The sequence below is a fragment of the Sminthopsis crassicaudata genome, chromosome 2 (assembly GCF_048593235.1).
Source record: "Sminthopsis crassicaudata isolate SCR6 chromosome 2, ASM4859323v1, whole genome shotgun sequence".
Taxonomy (NCBI): domain Eukaryota; kingdom Metazoa; phylum Chordata; class Mammalia; order Dasyuromorphia; family Dasyuridae; genus Sminthopsis; species Sminthopsis crassicaudata.
In genome coordinates this window covers 29,517,766-29,543,315 of record NC_133618.1, presented here as the reverse complement: position 1 = coordinate 29,543,315, position 25,550 = coordinate 29,517,766, and the positions used below count along the sequence as shown (strand labels likewise).

The window sequence follows — 25,550 nt, the reverse complement described above, 5'->3', positions numbered from 1 at the left end:
TTCACTCAGCATCAGTTCATGTAAATGTTTTAAGATCTTTCTAAAATCAGTCTGTTCATCATTTTTATAGAATGATAATATTCCATATTTTCATATATTATAACATATTCATCCATTTCCCAATTGTTGGGTATCTACTCATTTTCCAATTTTTTGCCACCATAAAAAGAACTGCTACAAACTTTTTTGTACATGTGGGTCCTTTACCCTCTTTTACGATTTCTTTGGGACACAGATCTAGTAGTGGCCCTGCTACATCAAAGGGTTAGGGTTTTAGAGCCAAAAGTAAAAACAATTATGCTTCGGCCTTCTTGCCGATTGCATCAATTCTCCCTCTAAGGGTAGATAGCACTTCATAAGTACTTCAAAATTCACTTGGATCATTAGATTGTTGAGAAGAGCTAAGTCACTCACAGTGGATACATACAATATTCCTGTTATTGTATACAGACATTCTCCTAGTTCTCATTTTGCTTTGCATTTATTCATATAAATCTTCCCAGGTTTTTCTGAAACTAAGTTACTCATCTTTTCTCATAGCATAATAGCATCCTATCATAATCATATACCATAGCTTTTTCAACCATTCTCCAATTAGTAGGCATTCTCTCAATTTCCAATTATTTGCCACAACAGAAAGAGCTTCTATAAATATTTTTATACAAATAAGTCCTTTCCCCTTTTTTCTGATCTCTCTGGGATACAAACCCATATGCATAGTTTTATAACTCTTTGGGTTGGAGTTCCAAATTATTTTCCAGATTGGTTTTCTCAGGTTTTCCATGTCCCTCCAGCATTTGTCATTCTCTTTTTCTGTTATGCCTGTCTGTTAAGTGTGAGGTGGTACCTCAGAGATATTATAATTTGCACTTCTCTATTCAATAGTTAAAACATTTTTATTGTGACTATAAGTAGATTTGATTTCTTTTTCTGAAAATCACCTGTTCTTATCCTTTGACCATTGGGGAATGATTCCTATTTTTACAAATTTGATTTAGCTTTTTATATATTTGAGAAATTAGACTTCTCTCAGAGAAACTTGTAAGATTTCCCCCCAGTTTCCTGCTTTCCTTTTAATCTTGGCTGCATTAATTTTGTTTGTATAAAACCTATTTCCTGTAATTTTTTTCATTTTACTTCCCATGATTCTCTTTGTCTTTTAAATTTTCCCCTTATCCATAATTCTAACAGGTAAAATTTTCCATGTTACCTAATTTGCTTTTGATAACATTTTTTATTTCTAAATCATGTATTCATTTTGACCTTAGCTTGCTATACAATGTTGGTTTATACTTAGTTTTCTGCCAAACTGCTTTCCAGTTTTCTTAGACATTTTTGTTACTTTTCACCTCAAAAGTTTTGATCTTTGGGTTTATCAAACACTAGGTTCCTATGGTCATTTATTATTATGTTTTGGGTACTTAATATATTCTACTGATCCATCACTCTGTTTTTTAACCAGTACAAGATAGTTTTGATAATTACCACTTTGTAATAGTTTGAAATCTGATACTCCAAAGCCATGCTCCTTCATATTTTTCTTTAATTCCTGTCATATTCTTACCTTTTGTTCTTCCAGATTAACTTTATTATTTTTTTCTATCTCTATAAAATAATTTTTGGTCTTTTGTTATGGTCCATTTTGCATTTCTTATATATATTATATGTATATTACACGCATATATTTATTGACTTTTATATGGCCATATTGATCCTCCCCTACATCTAATAGAATATAAGCTTGAGGGTAGAGACCATTTCATTTTTGTATTTGTATCATCATCATTATCTATCACAGTGCCTGGCTCATTGTAGGCACTTAATATTTGCTTGTTGATCGATTGCTACACAGAATGTTCCAAAAATCAGTGTCATCTTAATTTAGTGAAACTTGAAGGTTCAAGCATTTGGGGAGAGTTAATTACCAACTAAAAGTGTTTCTTCTTTCCCCCTTCTTTCCCAATCTCTCTCTCTCTCTCTCTCTCTCTCTCTCTCTCTCTCTCTCTCTCTCTCTCTCTCTCTCTCTCTCTCTCTCTCTCTCTCTCTCTCTCTTTCTCGGTAACAGCTTAGGTCTTTCAAAAGCATTGGGCCCTGGGAATGGGGCATTTTGGTACATGGAGAAAAATGGTAGACTTGGAGCCAGGAGAGACCTGGGTTCAGACCGTGTCCTTGATATTCACCAGCTTGTGATTCCATATAAGTTTCCACCTCTCATACTCTCATTTCCTCATACTTAAAATTGGGATAATTCCTAGCAATATAAATAATAGTTGCTACTACTTGGGAGTTGTCATGAAGATCAAATGAGATGCTATCTCTGAAGTGCTTTATAAATATTAATTAAAGTGATTTCATGATGATCATAATAAATAGAAGTAGAAATGACCTTAGGTGTCATCTTGGTCAACCTTTTCACTTTAGATGGGAAACTGAGGCTCAGAGAGGGCATGCTACCACAAAAGTAAGAAGCAACAGAAGTGGAATTTGAACCCTTCTTTTCTACCTTGATTTAAGTCAAATCCAAATTCATTACTACTAGGAAATCACTTCAGCCTGCCATCCAGAGTCCAGAGCCTACAGATCCAGGGCTACTAATCCTTTACTTCTTGTGTGGATGGGGGCTGTGTGTGGCCCAATTCTTTCTTAGGATAACTTTACCTGTGGAAAACAAGAAGGGAAATATCTGGGTCATAGAATAAGAAGAGTCTGACAAGAGAATGAGATGAAGGGATGTGGTTGTATGGAACACAACTGAGTTCAGGTCTTAGTTCTAGGTTAGTAATCAATATAAGATGATAAGATCATAGAGTCATGGATAAGACCATAAGATCATAGAGTCATGGCTAAGATCATAGGTGTTATTTTCTATGTTTAGATGTTTATTTCTAAATCATGTATTCATTTTGACCTTAACTTACTATACAGTGTTGGTTTATACCTAGTTTTCTGCCAAACTGCTTTCCAGTTTTCTTAGACATTTTTGTTACTGTTAATGTTATTGATAAGATCATAGGATCATAGATACAATAATAGAATCCTAGGTAAGATCATAGATTTCAGAGAATCATAGGTAAGATCACAGTCATGGCTAAGATCATAGATGTTATTGATAAGATCATAGAATCATAGATGAAATCACAGAGTCATAACTTAGATAATTGATTGCATAGATACGATCATAGAGCCATAGATAGAGAACTGAAAGTGACCTCTGGAGGAATTAGATCAACCCTTTCATTTCTCCAAGAACCAGAATTTCCTTTATGTTTTATTCTTGACTTCCTTCTCCTGTCCTGCAGGTCCCATCTGGATGGACAATGTTCACTGCACTGGTGGAGAGGCGACCCTCGCTGCCTGCTCCTCCAATGGATGGGGTGTCACTGACTGCAAACACACAGAAGACGTGGGCGTAGTGTGCAGTGATAAAAGGATTCCTGGCTTCAAGTTTGACAACTCACTCATCAATCAGATTGATGTAAGTAACGCTTGCTTCCAGGTACAGCCTGCGTCCCTGGTAGCAGTTTGCACCATTACTTGGTGATGATGATGATGATGATGATGATGATGATGATGATGATGATGATGATGATGGTGATGATGATGATGGTGATGATGATGATGATGATGATGGTGATGATGATGATGGTGATGATGATGATGATGATGATGATGATGATGATGATGATGGTGATGATGGTGATGATGATGATGGTGATGATGATGAAGATGATGATTGTGGTGGTGATGATGGTGATGAAAATAAGTATTTATCTAGCACTTGAAAGTTTATAGAGTGCTTTACCCCTGTGATTTTATTTTCACAATAATCCAGAGAAGTAGATGATATTCTTATCCTGTTTCTACACATGAGGAAACAATATGCAGTCCACTCTTCACTCAGCTGTCCAACTGGCCTTCCTAAAGAGCAGATCTGACTCTATAACTCCCCCAGCTCATTCAATACTCCCCTGTGGCTCCCAGAATCCCAGATGGAAGAGACCTCAGTGGTCATCTCATCCAACCCAGATCTGAACCCCAATCTCCTCTGTACAATAAATGGCTTTTGCTTGAAGGCTTCAAGCAAGGAGGAGCCTCTACCTCCCAAGGCAGCTTTTCCCCTTGGGGACAGCTCTGATCACTAGGAAGTTTTCCTGACTTGGAGTCTCCATTTGTCTTTCCCTCCTGTGGTTATGAATGAATCAATTTGACTCCATTGCCTACCAATCGCCATTGTCCAAAAGCCAATCACTTAGCCTTTCGACTTTAGTTTCTTCCTTTGTAAAATGAGAGGATTGGACTAGATCACCACTAAATGTAATGGCTTCTAATCCTTCTGCCTCAGCTTTTCAAATATGTAAAGGCAGCTTTGTACCTTCTCTCCATTCGCTTAGTCTTTTTTCCAAGTTAGAGTTCTCCCACTTCCTGAACCATCGCTTTTCAACAAATATCTCAATTAATTAGTTAACTAACACATATTTAATTAATATTTGATAGTCAAGCACTATAAGGAATTCTCCCTCCTTGTCTTCAAGGACCCCTGATGATGGATGGCTTTCAAGGGCTGACAGCCTCAGTTCCAATCCAGAGAGTCTTTCTAGTATTTGAGTCAAACATCATGGAGTAGTGCAAAGAGAGTTGACCTGGGAGCCCAGAGGACCTCATTCAGTTCACTTCCTAACACATTGTTGCTGTGACTCTGGATAAATCTGTTAACTTTTCACTGTTCTGGGAAAGGCTGTAAGACTTGTAAAGTAGTAAATTGTAGAAGAGATGTCGATCTGCACTGGTGGAAGGTTTTCGTCTTCCGGCAGTTCCCTATCCCAAAGAAATCAAAGATCTGTCCCCTGACCCTTAACCTATTTTAGGTGGATGATTATAGCAATTGGTTCCCAGTTGTTTTGAGGAGCCGATGATGGAGATGCTCACGGAAGTCTTTGAAATTGCCCTATTTGGTCTCCAGAAGGCATCGGCCAATGGAATGTGGTTTTGACATTTTCTCTCCATGACTAACCCCATCCTTCCATTTTCACTTATATTCCTAGAGCACACCAAACACTCTGGGATACCGGCCAAGCCTGCGTTATGGAAAAGAGATTAGTTGTTACACTCACCAGGCTTGTTTCATCACAAATGATGGGACCACCTTCATTGTGTACCCTTCAAATTGGGCGAACCGCCAAACTAGCATTACATCATAGCTAGAGGAAGTTATTCTATATTTCAGATGCAAGGAGCCATTGCTATCCCTTCAACAACTTGTTAACTATTTTTCAAGAGTTGTTATGAACTAAAAAGGCATCCCGCTGTGGTTCACCTGGTGATGAGCCTCCCTAGCTTAGTCAGGCTGGTCAAACGATCAAATGTTTACTAAGTATACACTATGTGCTTAAAAATGAAGCAGTTGCTACCTACACGGGGCCTGCATTCTCTCAATCGACAAATATTTTTAAAGCACCCACTATGTGCCATACACAGTGAGAGACCCTTGGGATACAGAGACAAAAAAGACACTCCCTTCCTCTGGGGATTATGTTCTATCAGAGGAAACAATATATAGAGATAGAGGAAGCTACAAAGTTTAAAGTAAATCCATACAAGGTAATTTGGGTGGGCAGAAGCAATGGCAACTCTAGGGATTAGGAAATAGGTCATAGGGTGGTGGCCCTTGAATTGTGCTATGGAGGTTCTAAGAGATGAGAAGGAGAAGGAGAGCATCCCAGGCATGAGGGATATGCAAGAGCACAGAGATGGGAGATGGAATGGCAGTGAGGGCCAGCAAGAAAGTTGCTTGGACTAACTTGTAGACTGTAAAAGGCTGTTGGAGAAGCTTGTGGTATTTTTTGTTTGTTTGTTTGTTTGTTTGTTTTGTTTTTTTTTTTTTTTTTGTTTTGTTTTCCCTGAGGCTGGGGTTAAGTGACTTGCCCAGGGTCACACAGCTAGGAAGTGTCCTCCTGAATTCAGGGCTGCTGCTCTATCCACTGCGCCACCTAGATGCCCTTGAAGCTTGTGTTTTATCTCAAGGGGTATACTGACCTGTTGGGGTTTCTTGAGGATGGGCGTGCTATGGTCAGACCTACTCTTTAGGGAGAATCACCTTGACAACTGTGCAGAATGGACAGGGAGGCCAATCAGTAGGCCATCACGCTAGTCCAGGTGAGGAGCAATGAGGAATTGATGGTTGTTGCACCTCCTTTGATGCTGGGCTCGTGCTCCAAGCCTTTCTGTGGCTTCTGTGGGATCTCCTAGAGTAGGTTGTCTCCTGGAACACCCTGGAGCACCCATGAGTCATTTGTGCTATAAAGATGCAGTGACAGAGATCTGCAGTTGAGCACCTTGTTAACTCACAAACACGTAGTTCGCACACTTCACAGAATCACAAAATTCAGATCTGGCAGCCAGGGCCTTGGTGGCCACCGAGCCAATTCAAACCAGTAACTCCCCACAATGACATCTCCACAAGTGCTCAGCCAGACGCTCCTTGAAGACCTCCAAGGAAGGATCAGAGTCTCAAAGTTGAAAGGGATCGAGTCCAACTCGTTCCTGCCCCCAAATCCTCAACATGTGGCCAGCTGTCCTTTCTTAAAGATTTCACACTGGGGAAAGCAGCACATTGCTTCCTTCTTTCCCAAGGCTGGCACTTCTATTTTGAATTTGTTCCATTTTAAGGAAGTTTTTCTTTTAATAAAGTCTAAATCTTCCTCTTTACAACTTCTACTTTGGGTAAACTTCATGTCTTCTCTATGAGATGGAAAGCTCCCTGAGCACAAGACATGTTTCATTCCTCCTTATGTTTCCCTCACACAATCCTTTGCATACAATAGATGCTCATCACATGTCAAAATATACATGTGTGTACTATATAGATGCGTGTCTGTATATGAAATTTATGGTTTTGTCATTTTCAGACATGTCTAACTCTTCATGACCACATTTGGGGTTTTCTTGTCAAAGAAATTGGATTGGTTGGCCATTTCCTTCTCCAGTTCATTTTACAGAGGAGGAAACTGAGGTAAAAGGAGTTAAGTGACTTGCCCAAGATCACACAGCTAGTAAACATTTCAAGGCAGATTTGAACTCAGGCCTCCTGAGTTCAAATGCTTTTTTCACTTTGCCAACTGGCTACCCATATCTACCTATGTATGTGTGTGTGTGCATATATGTGCGTATATGTGAGTATTTATATATTTATATATGTGTGTATGTAAATGCATGTGTGTGTTCATTGTGATATGTATAACAATTATATGTGTGTGTATATATATATATATATAATATATATAAAGACAAGTCACACACACATAAATGTGTGTAAATATATGTGTATATAATATCATGTCACATGGTTTTAGAATTAGACAAGACCTTAGAGGCTTTCAAGAGAAAATCCTTCAATTTATAGATGAAGAAACTGAGGCACAACGAGATTAGTTAGTGTGAGGTGAGAGTTGAACTCAGGACCTGCTGATTACAAGTCCAGCGCCTTGCTACTATATGGAGCTGTTCCTCATAGACAGAAGCCCATCTATTAAGTAAGTGGTTTGGCTGGAGCATTGGATGCATATTTTCCTCTTTAGGGCCATGGAAAATAAAACTAATCCCTCTTCTAAATATCAGGCCTTCGGCTATTCAACAACAGCCATATCCCCATCGAGCTTCCTTTTTTTTCAGACTATGGAGCCTTAAATCTTTGAAAAATATAAGCTGATGTCATTCTGGTTTCTAATGATGAGCGTGATCTAAGTTTCCAAAGATACTGGTGGCTTTTGATGGCTATTACCTTCCTTCCCCCCCCAACTCCATAATACCTACAACACCGATGGCCATATAACAGGGACTTAATAAGTGTCAGTTGCTTGATTAGTTGATCTGGCTCACATAAGCCAGTGGGTACTTATTTTTCTAAAAATGCTTCTCTCCATGGATATAAAATGAACATTTGTCCTCCTTAGCTTGTGATTCTGTAGGGATAAACTTAGACCGAACGGCAATGAGAAGTACACAGGATTTTCTAATTTGCTCACATTACAGTGACCGAGACAGTGAGCTTGTTTATGACATATTAATAGGTCTCTGTTCAGTTTATTGCCTTAATTGTAGCCCCAGGGTAATCCATTTTGAATACTGAGCTCAGATTCAGGCTACCTGGCATTTGAGAAAGATTGACAGCTTGAATAGAAGGAAGGTGAGTCAAAATGCTTCTGCAAGTTGGATCAGGCTAAATTAGAGAATCTTGGGGTCATAGATTCATAACTAAAAAGGACATTAAAAGCTCCAGTGTCCACAGGGAGATGGCACAATTCCCATCTGGACATCCTTCTCTTTGGACCACCGCCAGCCACTGTTTCACTGTTTATTCCTTTTCCTTCTTTCCAAAAAACATTCTAAAGAACTTGACAAACTTTTCTTGACAATCCCTGATCTGTTTTGCCGTGTGATAATCTGAGACCCAACAGTGTCAAGCCACAAGATCTATGTTATGATAAATGATGAGGCTCCTGTTAATCGTTACCTCTGTCTCTGAATGAGAGTCTGCATGGCATGGGATCAGGAAGACCTGGGTGTAAAGGGCTAGAACTGAGCAATGCACTTGGATAATGAAGCACGTGAGACTAATTGCCAATTGGACGGTTCCCTATTAACTTGTTTAAGGTTGACCCTCCCCAGCTGTTCTGTGCTGACTTGATTGGTGGGACAAAGAGGGGGAAGTGACTTGTGTGGGAGGAGTAAGAAAAACTTGGGTGGTGGAACTCATGCTCACTTGCACTCGTGACCTGGCGTTGGAGGTGATGGTACAGATCTAGAATAAAGACATTTAGTGATCCTGACTCCTGCTGATTTCTGGGAAGATAGAGTCCAGCACCTGGGCCCAAAATACTTGGGCAGCTGAGGAAAGGATGGACTGGAGGCAGGACTGGAGAACTGGAGAGGCTTGGGGCAGGGAGACTAATTATAAGGGCATCGAAATTGTCCAGCCAAGAGGTGCTTTCTTTCTTCCCCTTTTCTTCCTTTACCCCCTTCCTCTCTTTCTCTTCCCCTCTGTCTTGGGAGGAAGGGCTGGGAGGAGTTGGAGATGGCACTGAAGTTGCAAGCCTGAGTAACTGAGTAACTATAATGATAGTAATATAAGAAGAGGGGAGTGTTGGAAGGGGGAAAATGAGTTCTACCTCTAACAGTAAAGTTAAGACATGTATGGAACAGCTAATAGAACATGTCAAGAAACAGTTGGTGATAGGGGACTGGAATAGAGCTTGATATTCTAGATCTGGGGATTGTCTGTCTAGAGATGATAAATGGACGCATCAAGTGAGATAGGATAAAGGGAGAAAAGGTGAGTCCAGGATAGAGTTTCGAGGAACACCCACAGCTAGTGAGTGTGACCCGGAAGAAGTTATATAAATGGAGATGAAGAAGGATCAGTCAGAAAGGTAGAGAACCTGGAACAAAAACCCAGCAGAAGAGAATATTCAAAGGAGAAGCAACAGCTGCAGAGAAGCCAAAAGGCTGAAGACTCAGAATTGGGAATTAAGAGTTCATTGGTAATTTTAGAAAAGATAATTTCCATAGAATAATGAAGTCAGAAATCAGACTGAAGAAGATTGAGGAGGTGAAGTAGAAGAAATTACAGAGCTTGAAATAAAATAATTAAGAGTCCATAAAAGCAGAATCAGTTCCTCCAAGTAGCCAGACTTCTGGTGAGGAAACTTTCTATGCTTAACTAGGCTGGCCCTTGAAAAGTAGTTGTTCTGTGGTCAGTGTTATATATGACATTATAATTTTAATTTTTAATTTTTATAGTTTTTATTTACCAGATATATGCATGGGTAATTTTACAACATTGACAATTGCCAAACCTTTTGTTCCAATTTTTCCCCTCCTTCTCCCCTCCCCAGGTTGACCAATACATGTTCAGTATGTTAAAGTATAAATTAAATACAATATATGACATTATAATTTTTAATAAAATATTAACAATAATAGCATTTATATAGTCCTTGAAGGTTTGCAAATTTTTAGGTTATGTCATTTGATTCTCACCCAGGTTTTTTTTTTTTATAACAGATGAAATAACTAAAGCTAAGAGAATTGAATGACTTGTCCAGAGTAACACTTCCAAATAGGAATCTGAAACTAGATTTGAACACAGACCTTCCTAGTTACAAGCCAAGCATTCTATTTACCACACTACCTAGTTGCCTGTATAGGAGATTTGTTTATCCTTAGGGAAGTGATTATGGGAAAGGGACTGTTGTGATTGGCAATGGGATGAAAAATGGATTCAGAACTCAAGAAAACACAAGTTGGCTGATTTCAGATAGAAGCAAGCATTTCTGTCCCACCCTGTGCTGAGTTCTGAGGAGCTAAAGAAAAGAAAGGGGAAGCCCTTGTTCTCAGGGAACTTTCATTCTATGGCATTATTGAATGAGAGAATGAATGTAAAGTGTTTGCAAATTCTTTTGGTGTCTAACACTGAATAATATACAGTAGATGCTTAATGGAATTGTTTGTGGATTAAATTGAACTGAACTGAATTTTTTAGATCATCTCTTATTCTGTGATTCCGGGAGATCTGTGTTAAAAAGACTCAGAGGAAAATTCTGGGTTTTTCCTTTTCTCTCTTTTGCTTCTCTCTTTCTCTCCCCCTTTCTTCCTTTATCCCCCTCCTCTCTTGCTCATTCTCTTCTTTCTCTTCCCCTCTGTCTTTTCTCCTTCCCTTTGTTTTTGTTTGTTTTTTGTTTTTAAACAGATGAAGTAATTAAGACTGAGAGAGCTTCAATGACTTTCTTGGGGTCACGCTGCTAAATAAATATTTGAGGCAAGATATAAACACAGATCTTGTTGATTCTAAATCAAGCATCACCTAAGTGCCTCTAGAAGACTTACTCTCCTTTCCTTCCTTCCCTTCCTTTCCTTCCTTCCTTCCTTCCTTTCCTTCCTTCCTTCCTTCCTTCCTTCCTTCCTTCCTTCCTTCCTTCCTTCCTTCCTTCCTTCCTTCCTTCCTTCCTTCCTTCCTTCCTTCCTTCCTTCCTTCCTTCCTTCCTTCCTTTCCTTCCTTTCCTTCCTTCCTTTCCTTCCTTTCCTTCCTTCCTTCCTTCCTTCCTTCCTTCCTTCCTTCCCTTCCTTCCTCCCTTCCTTCCTTCCTTCCTTTCCTTCCTTCCTTCCTTCCTTCCTTCCTTCCTTCCTTCCTTCCTTCCTTCCTTCCTTCCTTCCTTCCTTCCTTCCTTCCTTCCTTCCTTCCTTCCTTCCTTCCTTCCTTCCTTCCTTCCTTCCTTCCTTCCTTCCTTCCTTCCTTCCTTCCTTCCTTCCTTCCCTCCCTCCCTCCCTCCCTCCCTCCCTCCCTCTTTCTCCTATGCATTTGCTACATGCACACCACTACCCTGGCCATCAAGGAGAACAGAAGGCCAAAATGAGAATGTTTCAGCCCATCCAGATGGACAAGTTTGGCACACAAGTGGAGACTGAGGTCAAAGCCAGAAGCCAGCACATGGTAGCAGGAAACAGAACACTGAGGCAGAGATGCCAAAGGCATTTACCATCCCCAGCTGAGCCCTCCTGGGGAGCAGAGAGGTCTGAGGCATGGGATGACTTCACAGGCCTCCCTTGTTTTTGATTTCCCTCGAATGCTGTAATGGGGATTCAGGTTGTGGCTGCCATGACTCACAACAGCCTTTCTCCATCCACAGCCACTGCAGGAACTTTCCATGTGCAAATAGGCCATTGGCAGGGGGCCGAGGGCCTGCACCTTTTCCCCTCCTGGCGTCCTGTAAAAGTAGGTCATCAAAATGGGATTTGGCTCCAGTGGAAGAACCTTTGTAGCCATCAGATGGCTCAAGTCACCTCCATCTAAGGCTTGGTGATGTTCTTGTACAGACTGACCTGGCTGACCCTTGTGGGTAATCAATGATTAGGGGGCACCGGGAAGGCTTCCCTAAAAACCTCCTTACCAGCTTTGTAAGATACTTGGGGTTTTTACACCCAGAAAAGGAACACTGGGAAATGAGTGTAAACTGTGAGCATCTTTTTTTTTTCTTCCCAGATTATTTTTACCTTCCGAATACAATTCTTCCTTTGCAACAACAACAACAAAATTTGGTTCTGCACATATATATTGTACCTAGGATATACTATAAGATATTTAATATGTATGGGAATGCCTGCCATCTAGGGGAGGGGGTGGAGGGAAGGAGGGGAAACATTCGGAACAGAAGGGAGTACAAGGAATAATGTTGTAAAAAAAATTACCTATGCATATGTACTGTCAAAAAATGTTATAATTATAAAATTAATTTTAAAAAATAGTTTAAAAAAAAAGATACTTGGGGTTCTGCCAGTAGTTCTATTCCTTTGGGTTGAGGAATTACCTCTCACAAATTTTTGTGGATAAGATGAAGAGATGTTGGCTGGGTAATAGGACGGTGAGGCAGCTGAAATTTGGAGTCACAGATTCGAATCCCAACTCTACCACTCACTACCTGTGTGACTTCGGTCAAGTCACTTCTTTGGGTCTACAAGGCCCCTTTGCAGTCAAAATCTATGATCGTATGACTCATTTAGGTGGGTTTATTCAGCTGAATGACTATGAGTAAAAAGTGTCAATTAATGAATTGATGTCCACTTGGAAGGAGGTCTCCACTAGTGTGCCATAAAGTTCTCTTCTCATCCCTATCTTAGCTTATATTTTTATCACTGACTTGGATGAAAACAAAGGAAAGAAAAGAGTCAAATTTGCAGGTGAAGAAAAGCTTCAAGGGATAATAGCAATGATGAATGACAGGCCTTCAAAAAGTCAAAAGGATCCTGACATGATGGACTGACTTGGACAAAGTGAAATGTCTCTTGAAGATAAATAAAGGCTCCTCCAGGGAGCCATCTTGCTTTCTGATAAGACTGAAGTGTTCTAGGACACTCTGGGACAGGGCCAGCAATGCCAAGGTTTGGCTCTAGCCCCTGCTATTATTTAAATGGGACAATGACTTCCTCTTTGTGGCCCATTTCCTCATCTGTAAGATCACAAGATTATGTTGTCTAAGCCTCTTCCAGGCGTTGCATTTTGTGCTTCCATGAAATTGAGCTTTTTTTTAGTGGCTTGAAAGGAATATACGAACAGTCTGTTTGAAGTACTGAGGTGAATGATCATAGGCTGTTATAGAGCCCATGATGGGCCCTTAGTACTCAGGAAGGAAGGAAGAAAAAAGGGGAGAGAAGGAAGGATAGAAAGAAGAAAAGAAGAAAGGGAGGAAGGAAGAAAGGAAAGAAAGAAGGTAGGGAGGGAGGAAGAAAGGAAAGAAGGCAGAAGGGAAGGAAGGAAGGAAGGAAGGAAGGAAGGAAGGAAGGAAGGAAGGAAGGAAGGAAGGAAGGAAGGAAGGAAGGAAGGAAGGAAGGAAGAAAAGAAGGAAGGAAGGAGGGGAAAAAAAAGGAAGGAAGGAAAGAGGGAAGGGAGGAAGGAAAGAAAAAGGAAGAGGGGAAAGGAGAGGGAAGGAGAAATGAGGTGGGCTGATTGAGGACAGTGCTGGCAAAGTTGGAAAGGAAGTACTAAGACAAGTATCTACTTGGTAATTTTGCCACAGGGGAAAAAAAAAAACTGGGTTCAGCTAGGATAAATATTTTACTTTCACCTTGACTCCCTCCCATACTGTCCATGGCTGCCTCCATATCCCTTGCACTAGCACATTGTACAATCACGACAACCCAGAATTCCCTTTCTCTGACTCAGCCCCAGTCCGTGGAACATGAGGATAAATCATGGCCGACACCCCTGCTGCCTACCACCATGCTTTCCGTTCTACTTCTAGGTGTACAAGGCTGCCTTTGCTATTTGTCCAGGAAACCAAATGAAATTTCAGCTCCTCATTCAACCTTTGCCCTTAGTCATCTGCTTCCTGCTGGTCTGATGGCCCAGGCTTAATGAAAGGCTTTTCATTGAAAGGATTCCTAATGTGGACTTGCGATGAGGGCTCCGTTGCCAGCAGTGTACTAAGTTTGGTTCAGGAGCACATACCTTTTTTGGCCTTTGGGGAGAGATCATAGATGTGGCTTCAGTAGGTTAGGACACCCAACCCCCTCATCCTCCCCCTATCATGGCCTGGAATTCTCCAGACAGGGAGAGTGGAGAAAACCTTCATCCCTCCACACAGAGCTCTTTCTCACTCAGGGATGCCTGAGGTATTTGTTATGGAATTTAGCCTGAGACAGTCTCCTTTTTTAAAAAAAATTCAATTAGCAGCATTTATTTTTTTGCTCTCCCATTCCAGCCCTTATTGAAAAAAAAATAGGAAAAAAATCTAAATCTGTGTAAGAAATAAACAGTTAAGAAAAACACACTGGCCATGTTCAAAAATGTCTGTCCCGTTCTGTCCCTGAGTCCGTCCTCTCCCTATTAGCACATGGTTCAGGTTTTTTGCTGTTACCAATAATGCTCTTGGGAATACCTCTATACTGAAACCTCTTCCTCTCCCTGCCATCCTCAATCACATCCCTAGGGAGAATCCTAGCAATAGAATCCCTGTGTCAAAGGTTGTGGTAACTCTAATTATAGAAATCCTTATTGCTTTCCGATAAGACTGCAGATTAGGATGCTCTAGGGGGGAGCTATGAAGCACAGTCCAATTGGCCTGGATTTCTGTTTAGAATTAAGCAAGAAGACTGAATAAAGTATCATACCCTTTGAACTCATCTTTTGGCTAATCGCTTGGCTTAATCCCCAAGGAGGTCAAGGACAGAAACAAAGGCTCAGTATATGCTAAAATATGTCTAGCCACATTTTTTTCTGTGTGTGATAGCAAAAAAGTACGTGCCCTTGATTTGGGAATGGCTTAAATCCCCCCCCACTAGCACCACCCTGTGGTGTATGAATGGGGTATGTGAGAAAGAGCCACTTGGGAGTCACCTCTGGCACATGTGGGTGTGTGACTCTGAACGAGAGTTCTGGGAAGCTCAGAAGCTGACTACAGAAAAGACAATGACCCAAAGTTTCCTCTTCTGGGAGTTCCCTCTAAAAATTAAATCGTAGCTGGAGCTCCTATCCCTTTGTGAATGCGACGGAGTATTAGTGAGCTGGAAGAAATGACAAATATGGGAAAATCAGAGAATCAAAGGAAGATTATGAATTGATGCAGAGTGAAATAAGGACTAGGAGAATGAATATACTTGAAAACATTCCCAAAGAAGTCAAATTCTGAGCAACTGAAAAACAGGGAAGGGCCTAGAGGAAAGCTAATGAGGCTTCCCTCTTTATGGCAGAGTGGAGAGGGGGTAGCCGGGACAACGACGACAGCTTAGACGCTGGAGCAAATGTTTTTGCTTAATTGTTTTAATTTGCTACAAGGGAATTAATTATTAAATGAATAATTTAATTATTAAATTAAATGAGGGGAGAAGAGTGTTTTTTTCTAGAAGTAGCTATTATAAAGATAAAAATATCATGAGATTTATTATTATTTTTTTTAAGATTGCACTGATTCCCACCTTTCTAGTCTAAGGGCATGACTGTACCAGTTAACTCTGCCAGTTTAATGGCTGTAAAGAAATATGGGCACATATCTAGGATTCCTGCTACCGGGCTAGGCTATAACTGAGAAATTGCTTGAGTTTGAGAGGCTGATTGGGTGTCTGCTTTCATCAATATAATGAGCCTCTCGAAAAGGGTAGTAGGGAATAGTGGTATGGGGTGGAGCACTAGGTGCCTAAGGAGTGAAGCAGCATGGGATGGAAGCTGAGAACTGATGAGAGCAGAGCTTCTGTGTAGTGAATGCTGGGAATTGTGACTATCCTGGCAGACTGGACAAGAGTTTTAGAAAGTGGATTTTTTTTTTCTTTTTCTTCTTTTTTTTATTATAGCTTTTTATTTATAAGATATATGCATGGATAATTTTTCAGCATTGACAATTGCAAAACCTTTTGTTCCAATTTTCCCCCTCCTTCTCCCCACCCCACCTCAGATGGCAGGTAGTCTAACACATGTTAAATATGTTAAAGTATAAGTTAAATACAATATACGTATACATATCCATACAGTTATTTTGTTGCACAGGAAGAATCGGACTTTTTTTAAAAAATAGGCTCTGTTCATTTATGGAATAAAACAAGCAATTTCATAACATGGTATCATAAAAAAGATGATTGTAAATCTATTATGTACAATTTGCTATTCCTTTTAAATATATACTAGAATTTTCATGTAAAATATTTTCCCCTTTTTTTTTCTTTTTTCTTTTTTTTAATTAATTTTATGACATTTTTTGACAATACATATGCATAGGTAATTTTTTTTACAACATCATCCCTTGTACTCCCTTCTGTTTGAAGAATCGGACTTTGAAATAATGTACAATTAACTTGTGAAGGAAATCAAAAATGTAGGCGGACAAAACCAGAGGTATTTAGTGGTAGAAAGTGGATTTTTAAAAGTATCTTCAAGTTGTTTTAATATTCATGTCTCTAATTTTTCAAGAATTTGAACAATTTTTCAAACGGTTATCAATCATTTCTATTTCTTCCTTTTCTGCCCTTCAGTTTTCTCTGTCAGAAAAAAAAAAAAAAAAAAGATCAATACTTTCTCTTATCCTCTTCCTGAAATATGTCCCAGGGCAATGTGGTAAGGGGTTAGCCCGGTTCAGCTTGGCCCAAGAGGACAGAACTGGGACTTGCTGGGGAACATGCAAAGAAGCAAATTTAGGCTTAAAATCAATAAAAACTTCCCACAGTCATTTGAAAAAAATTTTTTTTTACTTTTTAACAGTGATTTCTTCCCCCCCTCCTTGTTCTCTGTTCCCCTTCTTTTCCTCCCCCTCCTCCTTCTTCTTCCTAAACTTCCTTCTCCCTTTCTTCTTCCTCTTACTCCTTCACTTGCCCTCCCTTTTCCTTTTCTCCTCCTCACTAGATCATCTCTTGTCTAAAGCTCAGGCTCTGGTTCCTTTCTGGTAGCAGATAATGATTTTTTTATTGTGTGGTCTTTCTTTGGTTTACACTCCTGATTTTAAGGATGTAGGAAACTTTTGGTAATGACAGTCCTTCTGCCAAAGACAGATAGTCCCACAATTTATAGTTTTGGGTGTTGCCTGTGGACAGAGAGAGATTAAGCAATTTACAGCCAAAACACATCAGAGACAGGATCTGAACTCAGTTTCTCCTAAGCGCAGAGCTGGCTTTCTGGCCAATCTACTCTGCTGCCCTTTGTTCAGAAATGGGGATCCCAGAATCTTCCAAGAGAGGGGAGCATGATTCCCAATGGCACTTTCAATTTACCCCAGGGTAGCTCCCACTAGGTCTCCGGTTAAGTCTCCCACAGCATAATAGATCAGGGATTATCACTGATTGTTTGTCCAATTCTTTAGATTCCTTTTTTGAAAGTCAGGGGAGAGGGATGACGCATGGACCATGAAGGCTGGCCAGATAGGGGTTACATCATGGCAAACAGAATGACCATTAGGGACCCTTGTTAAAATCCCATGAGATAAGGATCTCAAGGACGTTGTGAACCTTAATTGCTGTGCAAATGCAGTTACAATGATATTATGATTGTCCCCTTCTTCTTTGGTTCAATGGAGATCAGCTAGAAGTGGCCTAGGGCTGCACTGCTCTCCTGCCATTATTGATTAATATTGACTGTTCTGAGGATGCTGCAGAGGTGGGTAAAAAGTGGCTTTTTGTGACTAAGGAAGTGGGATGTGAGCTTGTCTTGTAAACTCATTGAATGTAGGAACCAAAGACAGCCAGGCCTTCCACCTGTTCCTACATGGGTTTTATTTCTTCTGCTAAAAGAAACTATTTTTGGAAGGTCATGTATAGCATGAAGTTTGAAAATATGGAGAACATTGTTTTTAAATTTTTATGAGTCAGGTTACACTTGGGTGATCATGGACGACATTTGATCCAGGAGCAAATACAGAATACTCTGGTGTTCAAAGCCCTTCCTAACCCAGATTCCTAGCTTTCCAGTCTCCTCACACCTTCCTCCTTCCCTCGCTGTATCCTATTCCATTGAGTGACACCGGCCTCCTGGCCATTCTATAAACAAGTTTCTCTGTCTCTCAGCCATTTAAAAGAGTGAGTTTCTGGCATATAATTCTGGTGCCCTGCTCATGACTTTTCTAGCAGATGTTCCATTTTTGCAAACTCTATAAGAGTATAATTATATATAATTATTACACAATTATAATCTGCATTGGTCCCTAAGCCCAGGCTCCTTAAGTGTCTAGCTGTTCTCTGATTTCTGGCGGTCATGACCTGATCCTGATTTACTACCCAACTCCCCATTAGACTGTGAGCCCCTTGAAGGCCATGGCTGTTTTGGGCCTTAGCCAGCACTTAGTACAGTGCCTGTCGTATAGTGAGGAAGCACTTATTAAATATCTTCTGCCTGAATGATACACTAAGTAGGAATACTCCTCAAGCTGAGTCATCTTAGGCAAACAAGTCCTTCCTGGTGGTCAGATGGTTCAGCCGAAGTGGGTGTTGTGCGTCTGGGCTGGGTTGCATGAAACTTGCCCTTAGCAAAGCCTTTAGAAAGCTAAGCTCATCCAGATTCCAGGTATTAAAAATCCAAAGCAGGATTGGACTTCTAAGCCTTTCCATTGGACACTCCTGAAAGTGAGAGAGACAAGGATTTGGAACCTGACATGGAGACCCAAGGCTCTTCTCCAGGGTAGAAATGTAATCTTCCTGGGGTTGTTATTGTTGCCATCATCATCATCATCTCATTCTCACTTTTTCTCAATGAGATTCCCATAAAAATGGTCCGGAGACTCTCCTGTGGCTATTCTTTCACGTTTAACGTTCTATCGAAGGTCACACAAATGGCTAAATGGACTGCTTCCTATGTGCTTCAGGCCATAAACTAATCCACAGTGGGACTTCTCAGAGCATCCTGGGTACAACTCGGGTAACAGACTAGCCATCAAGGACCACCTGAACCTCACCTTTCCCACATGATTTGGATCTCCTCTGCCAGGGCTCCATATTGCAAAACCTTTTTACATTTTGCGAAGTCTGTGGGTACTGCTACGGTCACACATTAAAATTAGCCTTACATATGTGACCCTAGACAAGTCACTTAACCTCAATTATCTCAGCAAATAATAATAATAATAATAATAATAATACAAATTAAAACAAATTAAAATAAAATCATCCTTCATTTTTATGGATCAATGTTTGTTGTTCAGTTGTGTCCACTCTTCGTGAATCTGTGAACCACACCCCGCCAATACCGTCCACGGGGTTTCTTGGCAAAAGTATGGGGTAATTTGCTGCTCCCTTCCTGGTGGATTAAGGCTAACAGAGACTGTGACTTGTCCAGCCTGCAAGTGTTTGAGGTTACATTTGAACTCAGATCTTCCCAACTCCAGGCCCAGCATTCTCTGCACTGTGGCGCCCCCAGCCAGCTTCGTTCTGGCCACAAGTTGGGTTTGTTCCGCAGCTTCCCTTCTTGTATCCGTTATTGAGCTCGCCAGAATATTTTGAAGTCTACATTGTAGCTTGGGGCTTGTTGTGTATCAGTCTGTGAAGGAGAGTTAGGGCCAGACTGAGACTGGTTGGGTATTTAATTGCTGGTTTCTACTATGTATCCTTTTTTTTTCTACTATGTATCCTTAAATAATTACATTGTTCCATCTCCTTCTTTCCTCACTTTTCTCTTCGCTCCCTGTCTTTTATCTCTCTCCCCATCTTTTGGATGGTGTATTCTGAATGAACTGGTCCCATCTTGTTACTTTTCCATGTTCTGTGGACTCTTCCCTGCACAAGAGGCTCTTATCTCCATCACTATCATTATCATGATGCTGTAGTTCCTGTTTATTCTCTCTCTCACATTCTAAGGCTCATATCAAAGGTGACGAAGTCTGAGAAGCCCTCCCTTTCCCTGTCTGCCCTCTTCTTCCTGCCCTCCCCCTTCCTCCTGTCCTTCCCTTTCCTCCCGCCCTCCCCCTTCCTCCTGTGCTCAGCAGATTTGTTAAATCCCAGGGCTTAGGGCCTTCTTACTCCCAGCTAGATGCCACATACTTGAAGGTCTCCCTGCCCCGAGCCCTGGCCCCTATCTCTCCAGCAATTTCTGGAGCCCAGAGACCTGGAGTTACTTATCAGGCTGCTTCCTCTTGGAGGTTTCAGCACCTCACTGTCAAGATCCCCTGAGATCTCCTACCCCCTCATGTGAAATATAAGCCTCAGGACTTAGAGGGTCTACACTGATGGGCTTTGTACTAGTCACTGAGAAAGGGAGAGAGACAGAGACAGATATACAGAGAGAGATAGAAACAGGGAGACACAAAGGCAGAGAGAGACAGAGAAAGAGAGACAAAAAGACAGAGACAGAGACAGACACAGAGACAGAAAGACAGAGATGCAGATAATAACAACCAACATTCACATTCACATAATACTTTATGATTGACAAAATATGTCACAAATATCCCCTTTTATCAGATGGTATATACTGGATGTGCCATTAAAAGGTATGGTACCTATTCCTTGTTGCAGCATCTGACCATGGTCCCATGCATTTCTCTCTCTGGATTTCACTTTGATCTTTACAGTGAGGGAATTGTCACTAGTGCCCTTCCATCCACTCCAGGATTGCCTCTACCTCGGGGACCTATTGCTGGGCTCGTGGGCCCCAGGGCCATCCCTCGGCCAGATCGTGAAGTGGACAGGTTTAGGTTTGGGGCATCCTTCCTTCCTTCCCTATGTTCCTCCTTCTAGGGGGCCCTGGGTCCTTGGTCTTTCATAGAAACATAAAGGATTTTAGATCTAGATAAGGAAAGGACCCAAGAGATCATTTCATCCAACCCCTTTGATGGGAAAATCAAGAAAAACTGAGACCCCTGGAGTCTGTGACTTGACTCACTTGCATGTCATGGAATCGCCTCCCTGATGTCTCCTCTTTGAGAATCAAGAACCATCACCAATGTCACAAGGTAGTGTGTTTAAGAGGTAAAAGTAGAACTGTCTAGAGTCAGGATTCTGTCCCTGTGACACACAGAGTCAAGGAATCCTGCCTTACAGAAGTCCAACCCCGACCTGAAGCCTGCATCTCCTGCACAATATCCCTGATGGCACCTGGCCCAGAATAAATGCTGGAAGATGCTTTATCTAGCCACCCCTTCATTGTCACTTAGCCTATATTCTTATCCTTCCTCTCCTTCATGTCAGTAACCTAGAGTTTTTCTAGATTTTCATATTACAGCAATCAACAGGCTGTCATTTACTTTCTGAAGGGGTCTTCTGAAGCACAGAGCCCTTAAGTGACTTGTTCACATCACAGAGATGGTTTTGCACCCGATTGCGTGTCCAGATGACTCCCCACTCTGCTATTTGCCAGCAGGGGACACAATTCCCTCCTCGCTGACTAAATACTTGTCTGGTGGAGTAATCTTCACCCATAAATCCTTCCATCTTGTTTGGAGGGTTTAGCTAACGTGGGTGTTGTATGTCTGGGATGGGGCTCGCTCTTAAGCATCGGCGATGGGGATGATGAGCTCATCACTGAGCATTCTAGCTGACTCATGCAGACATCATCCCAGGAGCCCTCCATCACTTTACAGAGGGAGAAGGAAAAGTGATTATTAGCTTACAGCTACTTGAGAGGGAGGAGCAGAAGGAGGCTGGGTGAGAACTCACTGCCTCTAGTTGTTTGGATTTGGGTTTTTGAGCCAAAACTGAGAACTTTTTCCTGGGTCTTTCTCAGTTTTGGGTGTCTGTTATAGAACTCCTTAATTTCTCTGTTCTGAGAGAAAGGAGATTTTCTCTAAGTCTTAAAGTCCCTTGTGCAGCATTTTGCTGAAGCTAATGGGCCAACAGGTGGCACTTGATTTAATTTGACCGGAGTGACTTAGACTCTCTCAGATTCAGTTTTCTCATCTGTAAAGAGAGAATAAAAGAAGAATCTGCTTTTTAGGTTAGCATGATTAGTGAGGAAATAAGACAAGGATGTCATGGAAGTTTTCTAATTAAATGGAATCGTGAATTTTAAGAAAAGCAACAGGATGAGGCTGTTTGCTCTAAGAACTGCTGGATATGACTGGCTTCCAAATTTATCAATCATGAAAATCCAGGTATTAAGTATGGTTTGGGGGTTAGCAATAACACCAACCTCCCAAAATTGCTCTGAGGACCAAATCATAGAACAGCAGCTAGCATGTTATTAGGCACTAGTATGCTTGTTCCCTCCATCGTTATTGTGAGAACCAAATGAGAAATATGTATATATATATATATATATATATATATATATATATATATATATATATATAGTGCTAAGCAGTGTGTGGCACATAGGAGGCACATGTTTGTTCCCTCCTAGTACAATGCCTGGCACATAATAGGCACTTAATAAATGCTTCTGCCCTTCCTCTATCTCTTAATGTCCCTCTGACTGCTATATCTTCTTATCTTCAATTATCTTGTGCTTATCATATAAATACACACACATATAATACATATTTGTATAGATTTGAAACCTAGGATATACTATAAGATATTTAATATATATGGGAAAGCCTGCCATCTAGGGGAGGAGGTGGAGGGAAGGAGGGGAAAAACTCGGAACAGAAGGAATACAAGGGATAATGTTGTAAAAAAAAAAAAAAAATTACCTATGCATATGTACTGTCAAAGAAAATGTTATAATTATAAAAATTAATATAAAAATTTTAATATTTACATGTTATTTGCCACATGCAAATGTGAGTTCTTTGGGGTCTATATCATTCTCATCTTTTATCCTAAGTGCCTAGCACAGAGCCTGCCACATAATAGGCATTTAATTCTTGGTTAGTTGACTGGCTGATACTGTGGTATAATAGAAAGAGGGCTACATAAATTACAAGTGATATGGTTTTTTTTCTTTCTCATTTTTTTCCTTTTTGATCTGATTTTTTTCTTGTGCAGCAGGATAATTGTGGAAATATGTACAGAAGAAATGCACATGTTTAATTACTTGCCGTCTAGGGGAGGGAATAGGGGAAGGGAGGGGAAACATTTGGAACACAAGGTTTTGGCAGGGGTGAATGCTGAAAATTATCTATGCATTTGTACTGAAAATAAAAATCTTTAATAATTAAAAAAAGAAGAAGAAAAACATATTTTAAAGAAAAAAGACAGGACCGAGTTAGGAAATTTGGGTTTAAATCCTAGATCTGACACTTATTTGTTTTGTGATCATAAAGTCATTTATTTTCTCTTTGGTATCCTTATCTGTAAAACCAGATAGGGTCAACCTCCACCTCCCAGGGTGATTATGAGGATTCATTGAGATACCTTGTAAAATGCTTTGCATATCTTAAAGCATGAAAAAAGTAGAAAATGGTGAGCTATTATTATCACAACCATCCATAAAATGGAGATCATGAGCAATCCTTGCATTCCCTCCTCACCTAGGAAGTGACAGATAAATTTAAAAACTCTTTCTGTGTGAATGTGGGGAGAGTTGTGATAAGGTGGATGTGGTGATTTGGGACTGGCCCCAAATGTTCAAGAGATAAGAGGCTTATTTGAACCCATTTCTTCTGGCTTCCAATCCACTTTTCTTTTAGGAAGGGTAAAGCCCACTGTATTACCTATATTACTGTATTACCTGACTTATGAGTGAAAAAGGTGCAAATTGGAGAGCCTTTGGAGGTCTGAAGGGGAGGGGTGTTTTTAACTGGGATCCAAGGAAGGTTGGGGTGGGGTTTGGGCTGAGTTTTAAGGCACAGACAAAAATTCCGAAGGAGAAATGGGGAGAGGAAGACATTTCAGTCATGATAACTTTGTGGGCAAAGACACAGTCTGGTCAGGAGATAGAGGAGGAAGGGAGAGTCACGTGGGATAAAGCTGGAAAGATTAATTGATGAAGGTTAAAGAGGACACTGAATACCAGACAGAAGGGGCTGAATTTGACTCAGGAGTCAGAAAGAAACCACACATTTTCTTTTTGCCTTCTTTGGACTCAGTTTCCCATCTTTAAACTTCAGGTAGATTAGATAATACCTCTAATCCTGCTTTACATATGTACTGGCTGTATGACCCTGGACAAGTCACCTAATATCTTTCAGCCCCAGTTTCTTCATCTGTAAAATAAGAATCTGGATTTGGAGACCTTTGAGGGACCTCCTTGTTCTAAATCTATGACGATGCTTGACTCACAATGAACACTTAATCCATGTTTGTTGATTGACCAACTAATCCTTAGCTTTAAGACCCTCTGTGTTCTGGTCTATCAGGCAAAATTGTGTTAGGTGCTGGGAGAAATTGAAGGGAGTTAATCTGTCCCTTCTCTTTGGCTCTCCTTGAGAAGCGAAGATCAAAGCTGACATATCAGAGTAGAGTAGAGGGGATAGGACAGTTGGTCTGCTGGCTTAGCACTTTCTCGGAATCAAGAAGAAACTGGGATTCCAGGTCAAAGTGGTTATTCAGTTAGGCAAAAAACAAGCCAGACTTTATAGGTTCCTTCAGACTCAAAGAAAAAGCACATCCTCCATCCTCCCACATCCTTTCACGTTGGAAAATGAAATTGAGGGGATTTGGTTTTCCAAGAACTTTGCAGCCTGATTTATACCTAAAGGGGCTCCGCAGACTTTTCCCATTATAGCTTTTGTCATTGTTCCAGCATGACATCATCCGCAAAGGGCCTCCGCAGCTGAGCCAGTGGTGAGCTGAGTAAGCTGGGCTCCCCCAACTCCCACCATCAGCCCCAGCCCAGGCACCAGCCCTGTTTGACCCCCATTTGTAGTAAGACTGTTTCTTGGCTCTCCATCCCAGGCTCTCCCTTAGCTCCCATCTCTCCTGATTCTGACTTTATATGGCTGTTCTCTGCCTGCCTAGTCTGCCTCCCAACCCCCACCCCCCAACCATCCTAACCCAGGAGATGTGGGACAGTCCCCCCCCTCAAATTCCCTGGGATTGTGCCTTGCTCTAAATTCAGATCTGGAAAGGACTTTTAAAAACCATCTGGGCCAACCCTCTGTGGAAGAAAAATATTGTACTCTGTTTGGGGCACGAGCCTGCCAGAAACAATTTGTATTAATTAAATTACGTTCATTCCAAGCATCTAGGTTAGAGAGAATCCAAAGGGACAGAAGGGTTCTTTGTCCAACCGAATGATAATCATACAACTGTAAAGCTTGCTCTGGAGAGGCATTTCCCTATAAAACTTTTGATTTTGTAAGGATTCCCATTCCACCTGGTGAAAGATGAACCAAGAGATACCTCGATGAGCCGAATGAGCCGAAGACTTCATTCTCTTAGCAGCATCTTTTCCTCATCAGTCCAGGGAGGAATCTTTCTTGGGCTGATGAGCCTCTCCAATTTGAAACCGGTTAGGTCTTTCCTAAGAATGACTTAAAATGTTTCTAGTATTTTAGAAATAATAGAAAGACTAGTGAGGATTTCCCACTTAAGTGGGATCAAGAGCTTCAAGTTGAAGTACAAGCACAACTCTATCTACTATGCTTTGCCGATAGAGTGTTATTTTGTTTTTATTTTCACAGATTGAATGTTGGTGGCAGCCTTGTGTCCAAGAGTCCATTGGCGCCCCTTTTCCACCATCATATGCTCACATCATGTCCCAATTTAATCGTTCT

At 40.9% G+C, this 25,550-nt stretch overlaps 1 protein-coding gene across 1 annotated transcript in view; it reads left to right on the top strand.

The window, feature by feature from the left end:
• LOXL2 (lysyl oxidase like 2) overlaps positions 1–25,550 on the top strand; it is a 138,374-nt gene that overhangs the window by 24,798 nt on the left and 88,026 nt on the right. Inside the window, exon 3 of the mRNA XM_074285580.1 lies at positions 3,300–3,475. Within this exon, the coding sequence (XP_074141681.1) occupies positions 3,300–3,475 (176 nt within the window). The remainder of the gene's footprint in view (positions 1–3,299; positions 3,476–25,550) is intronic.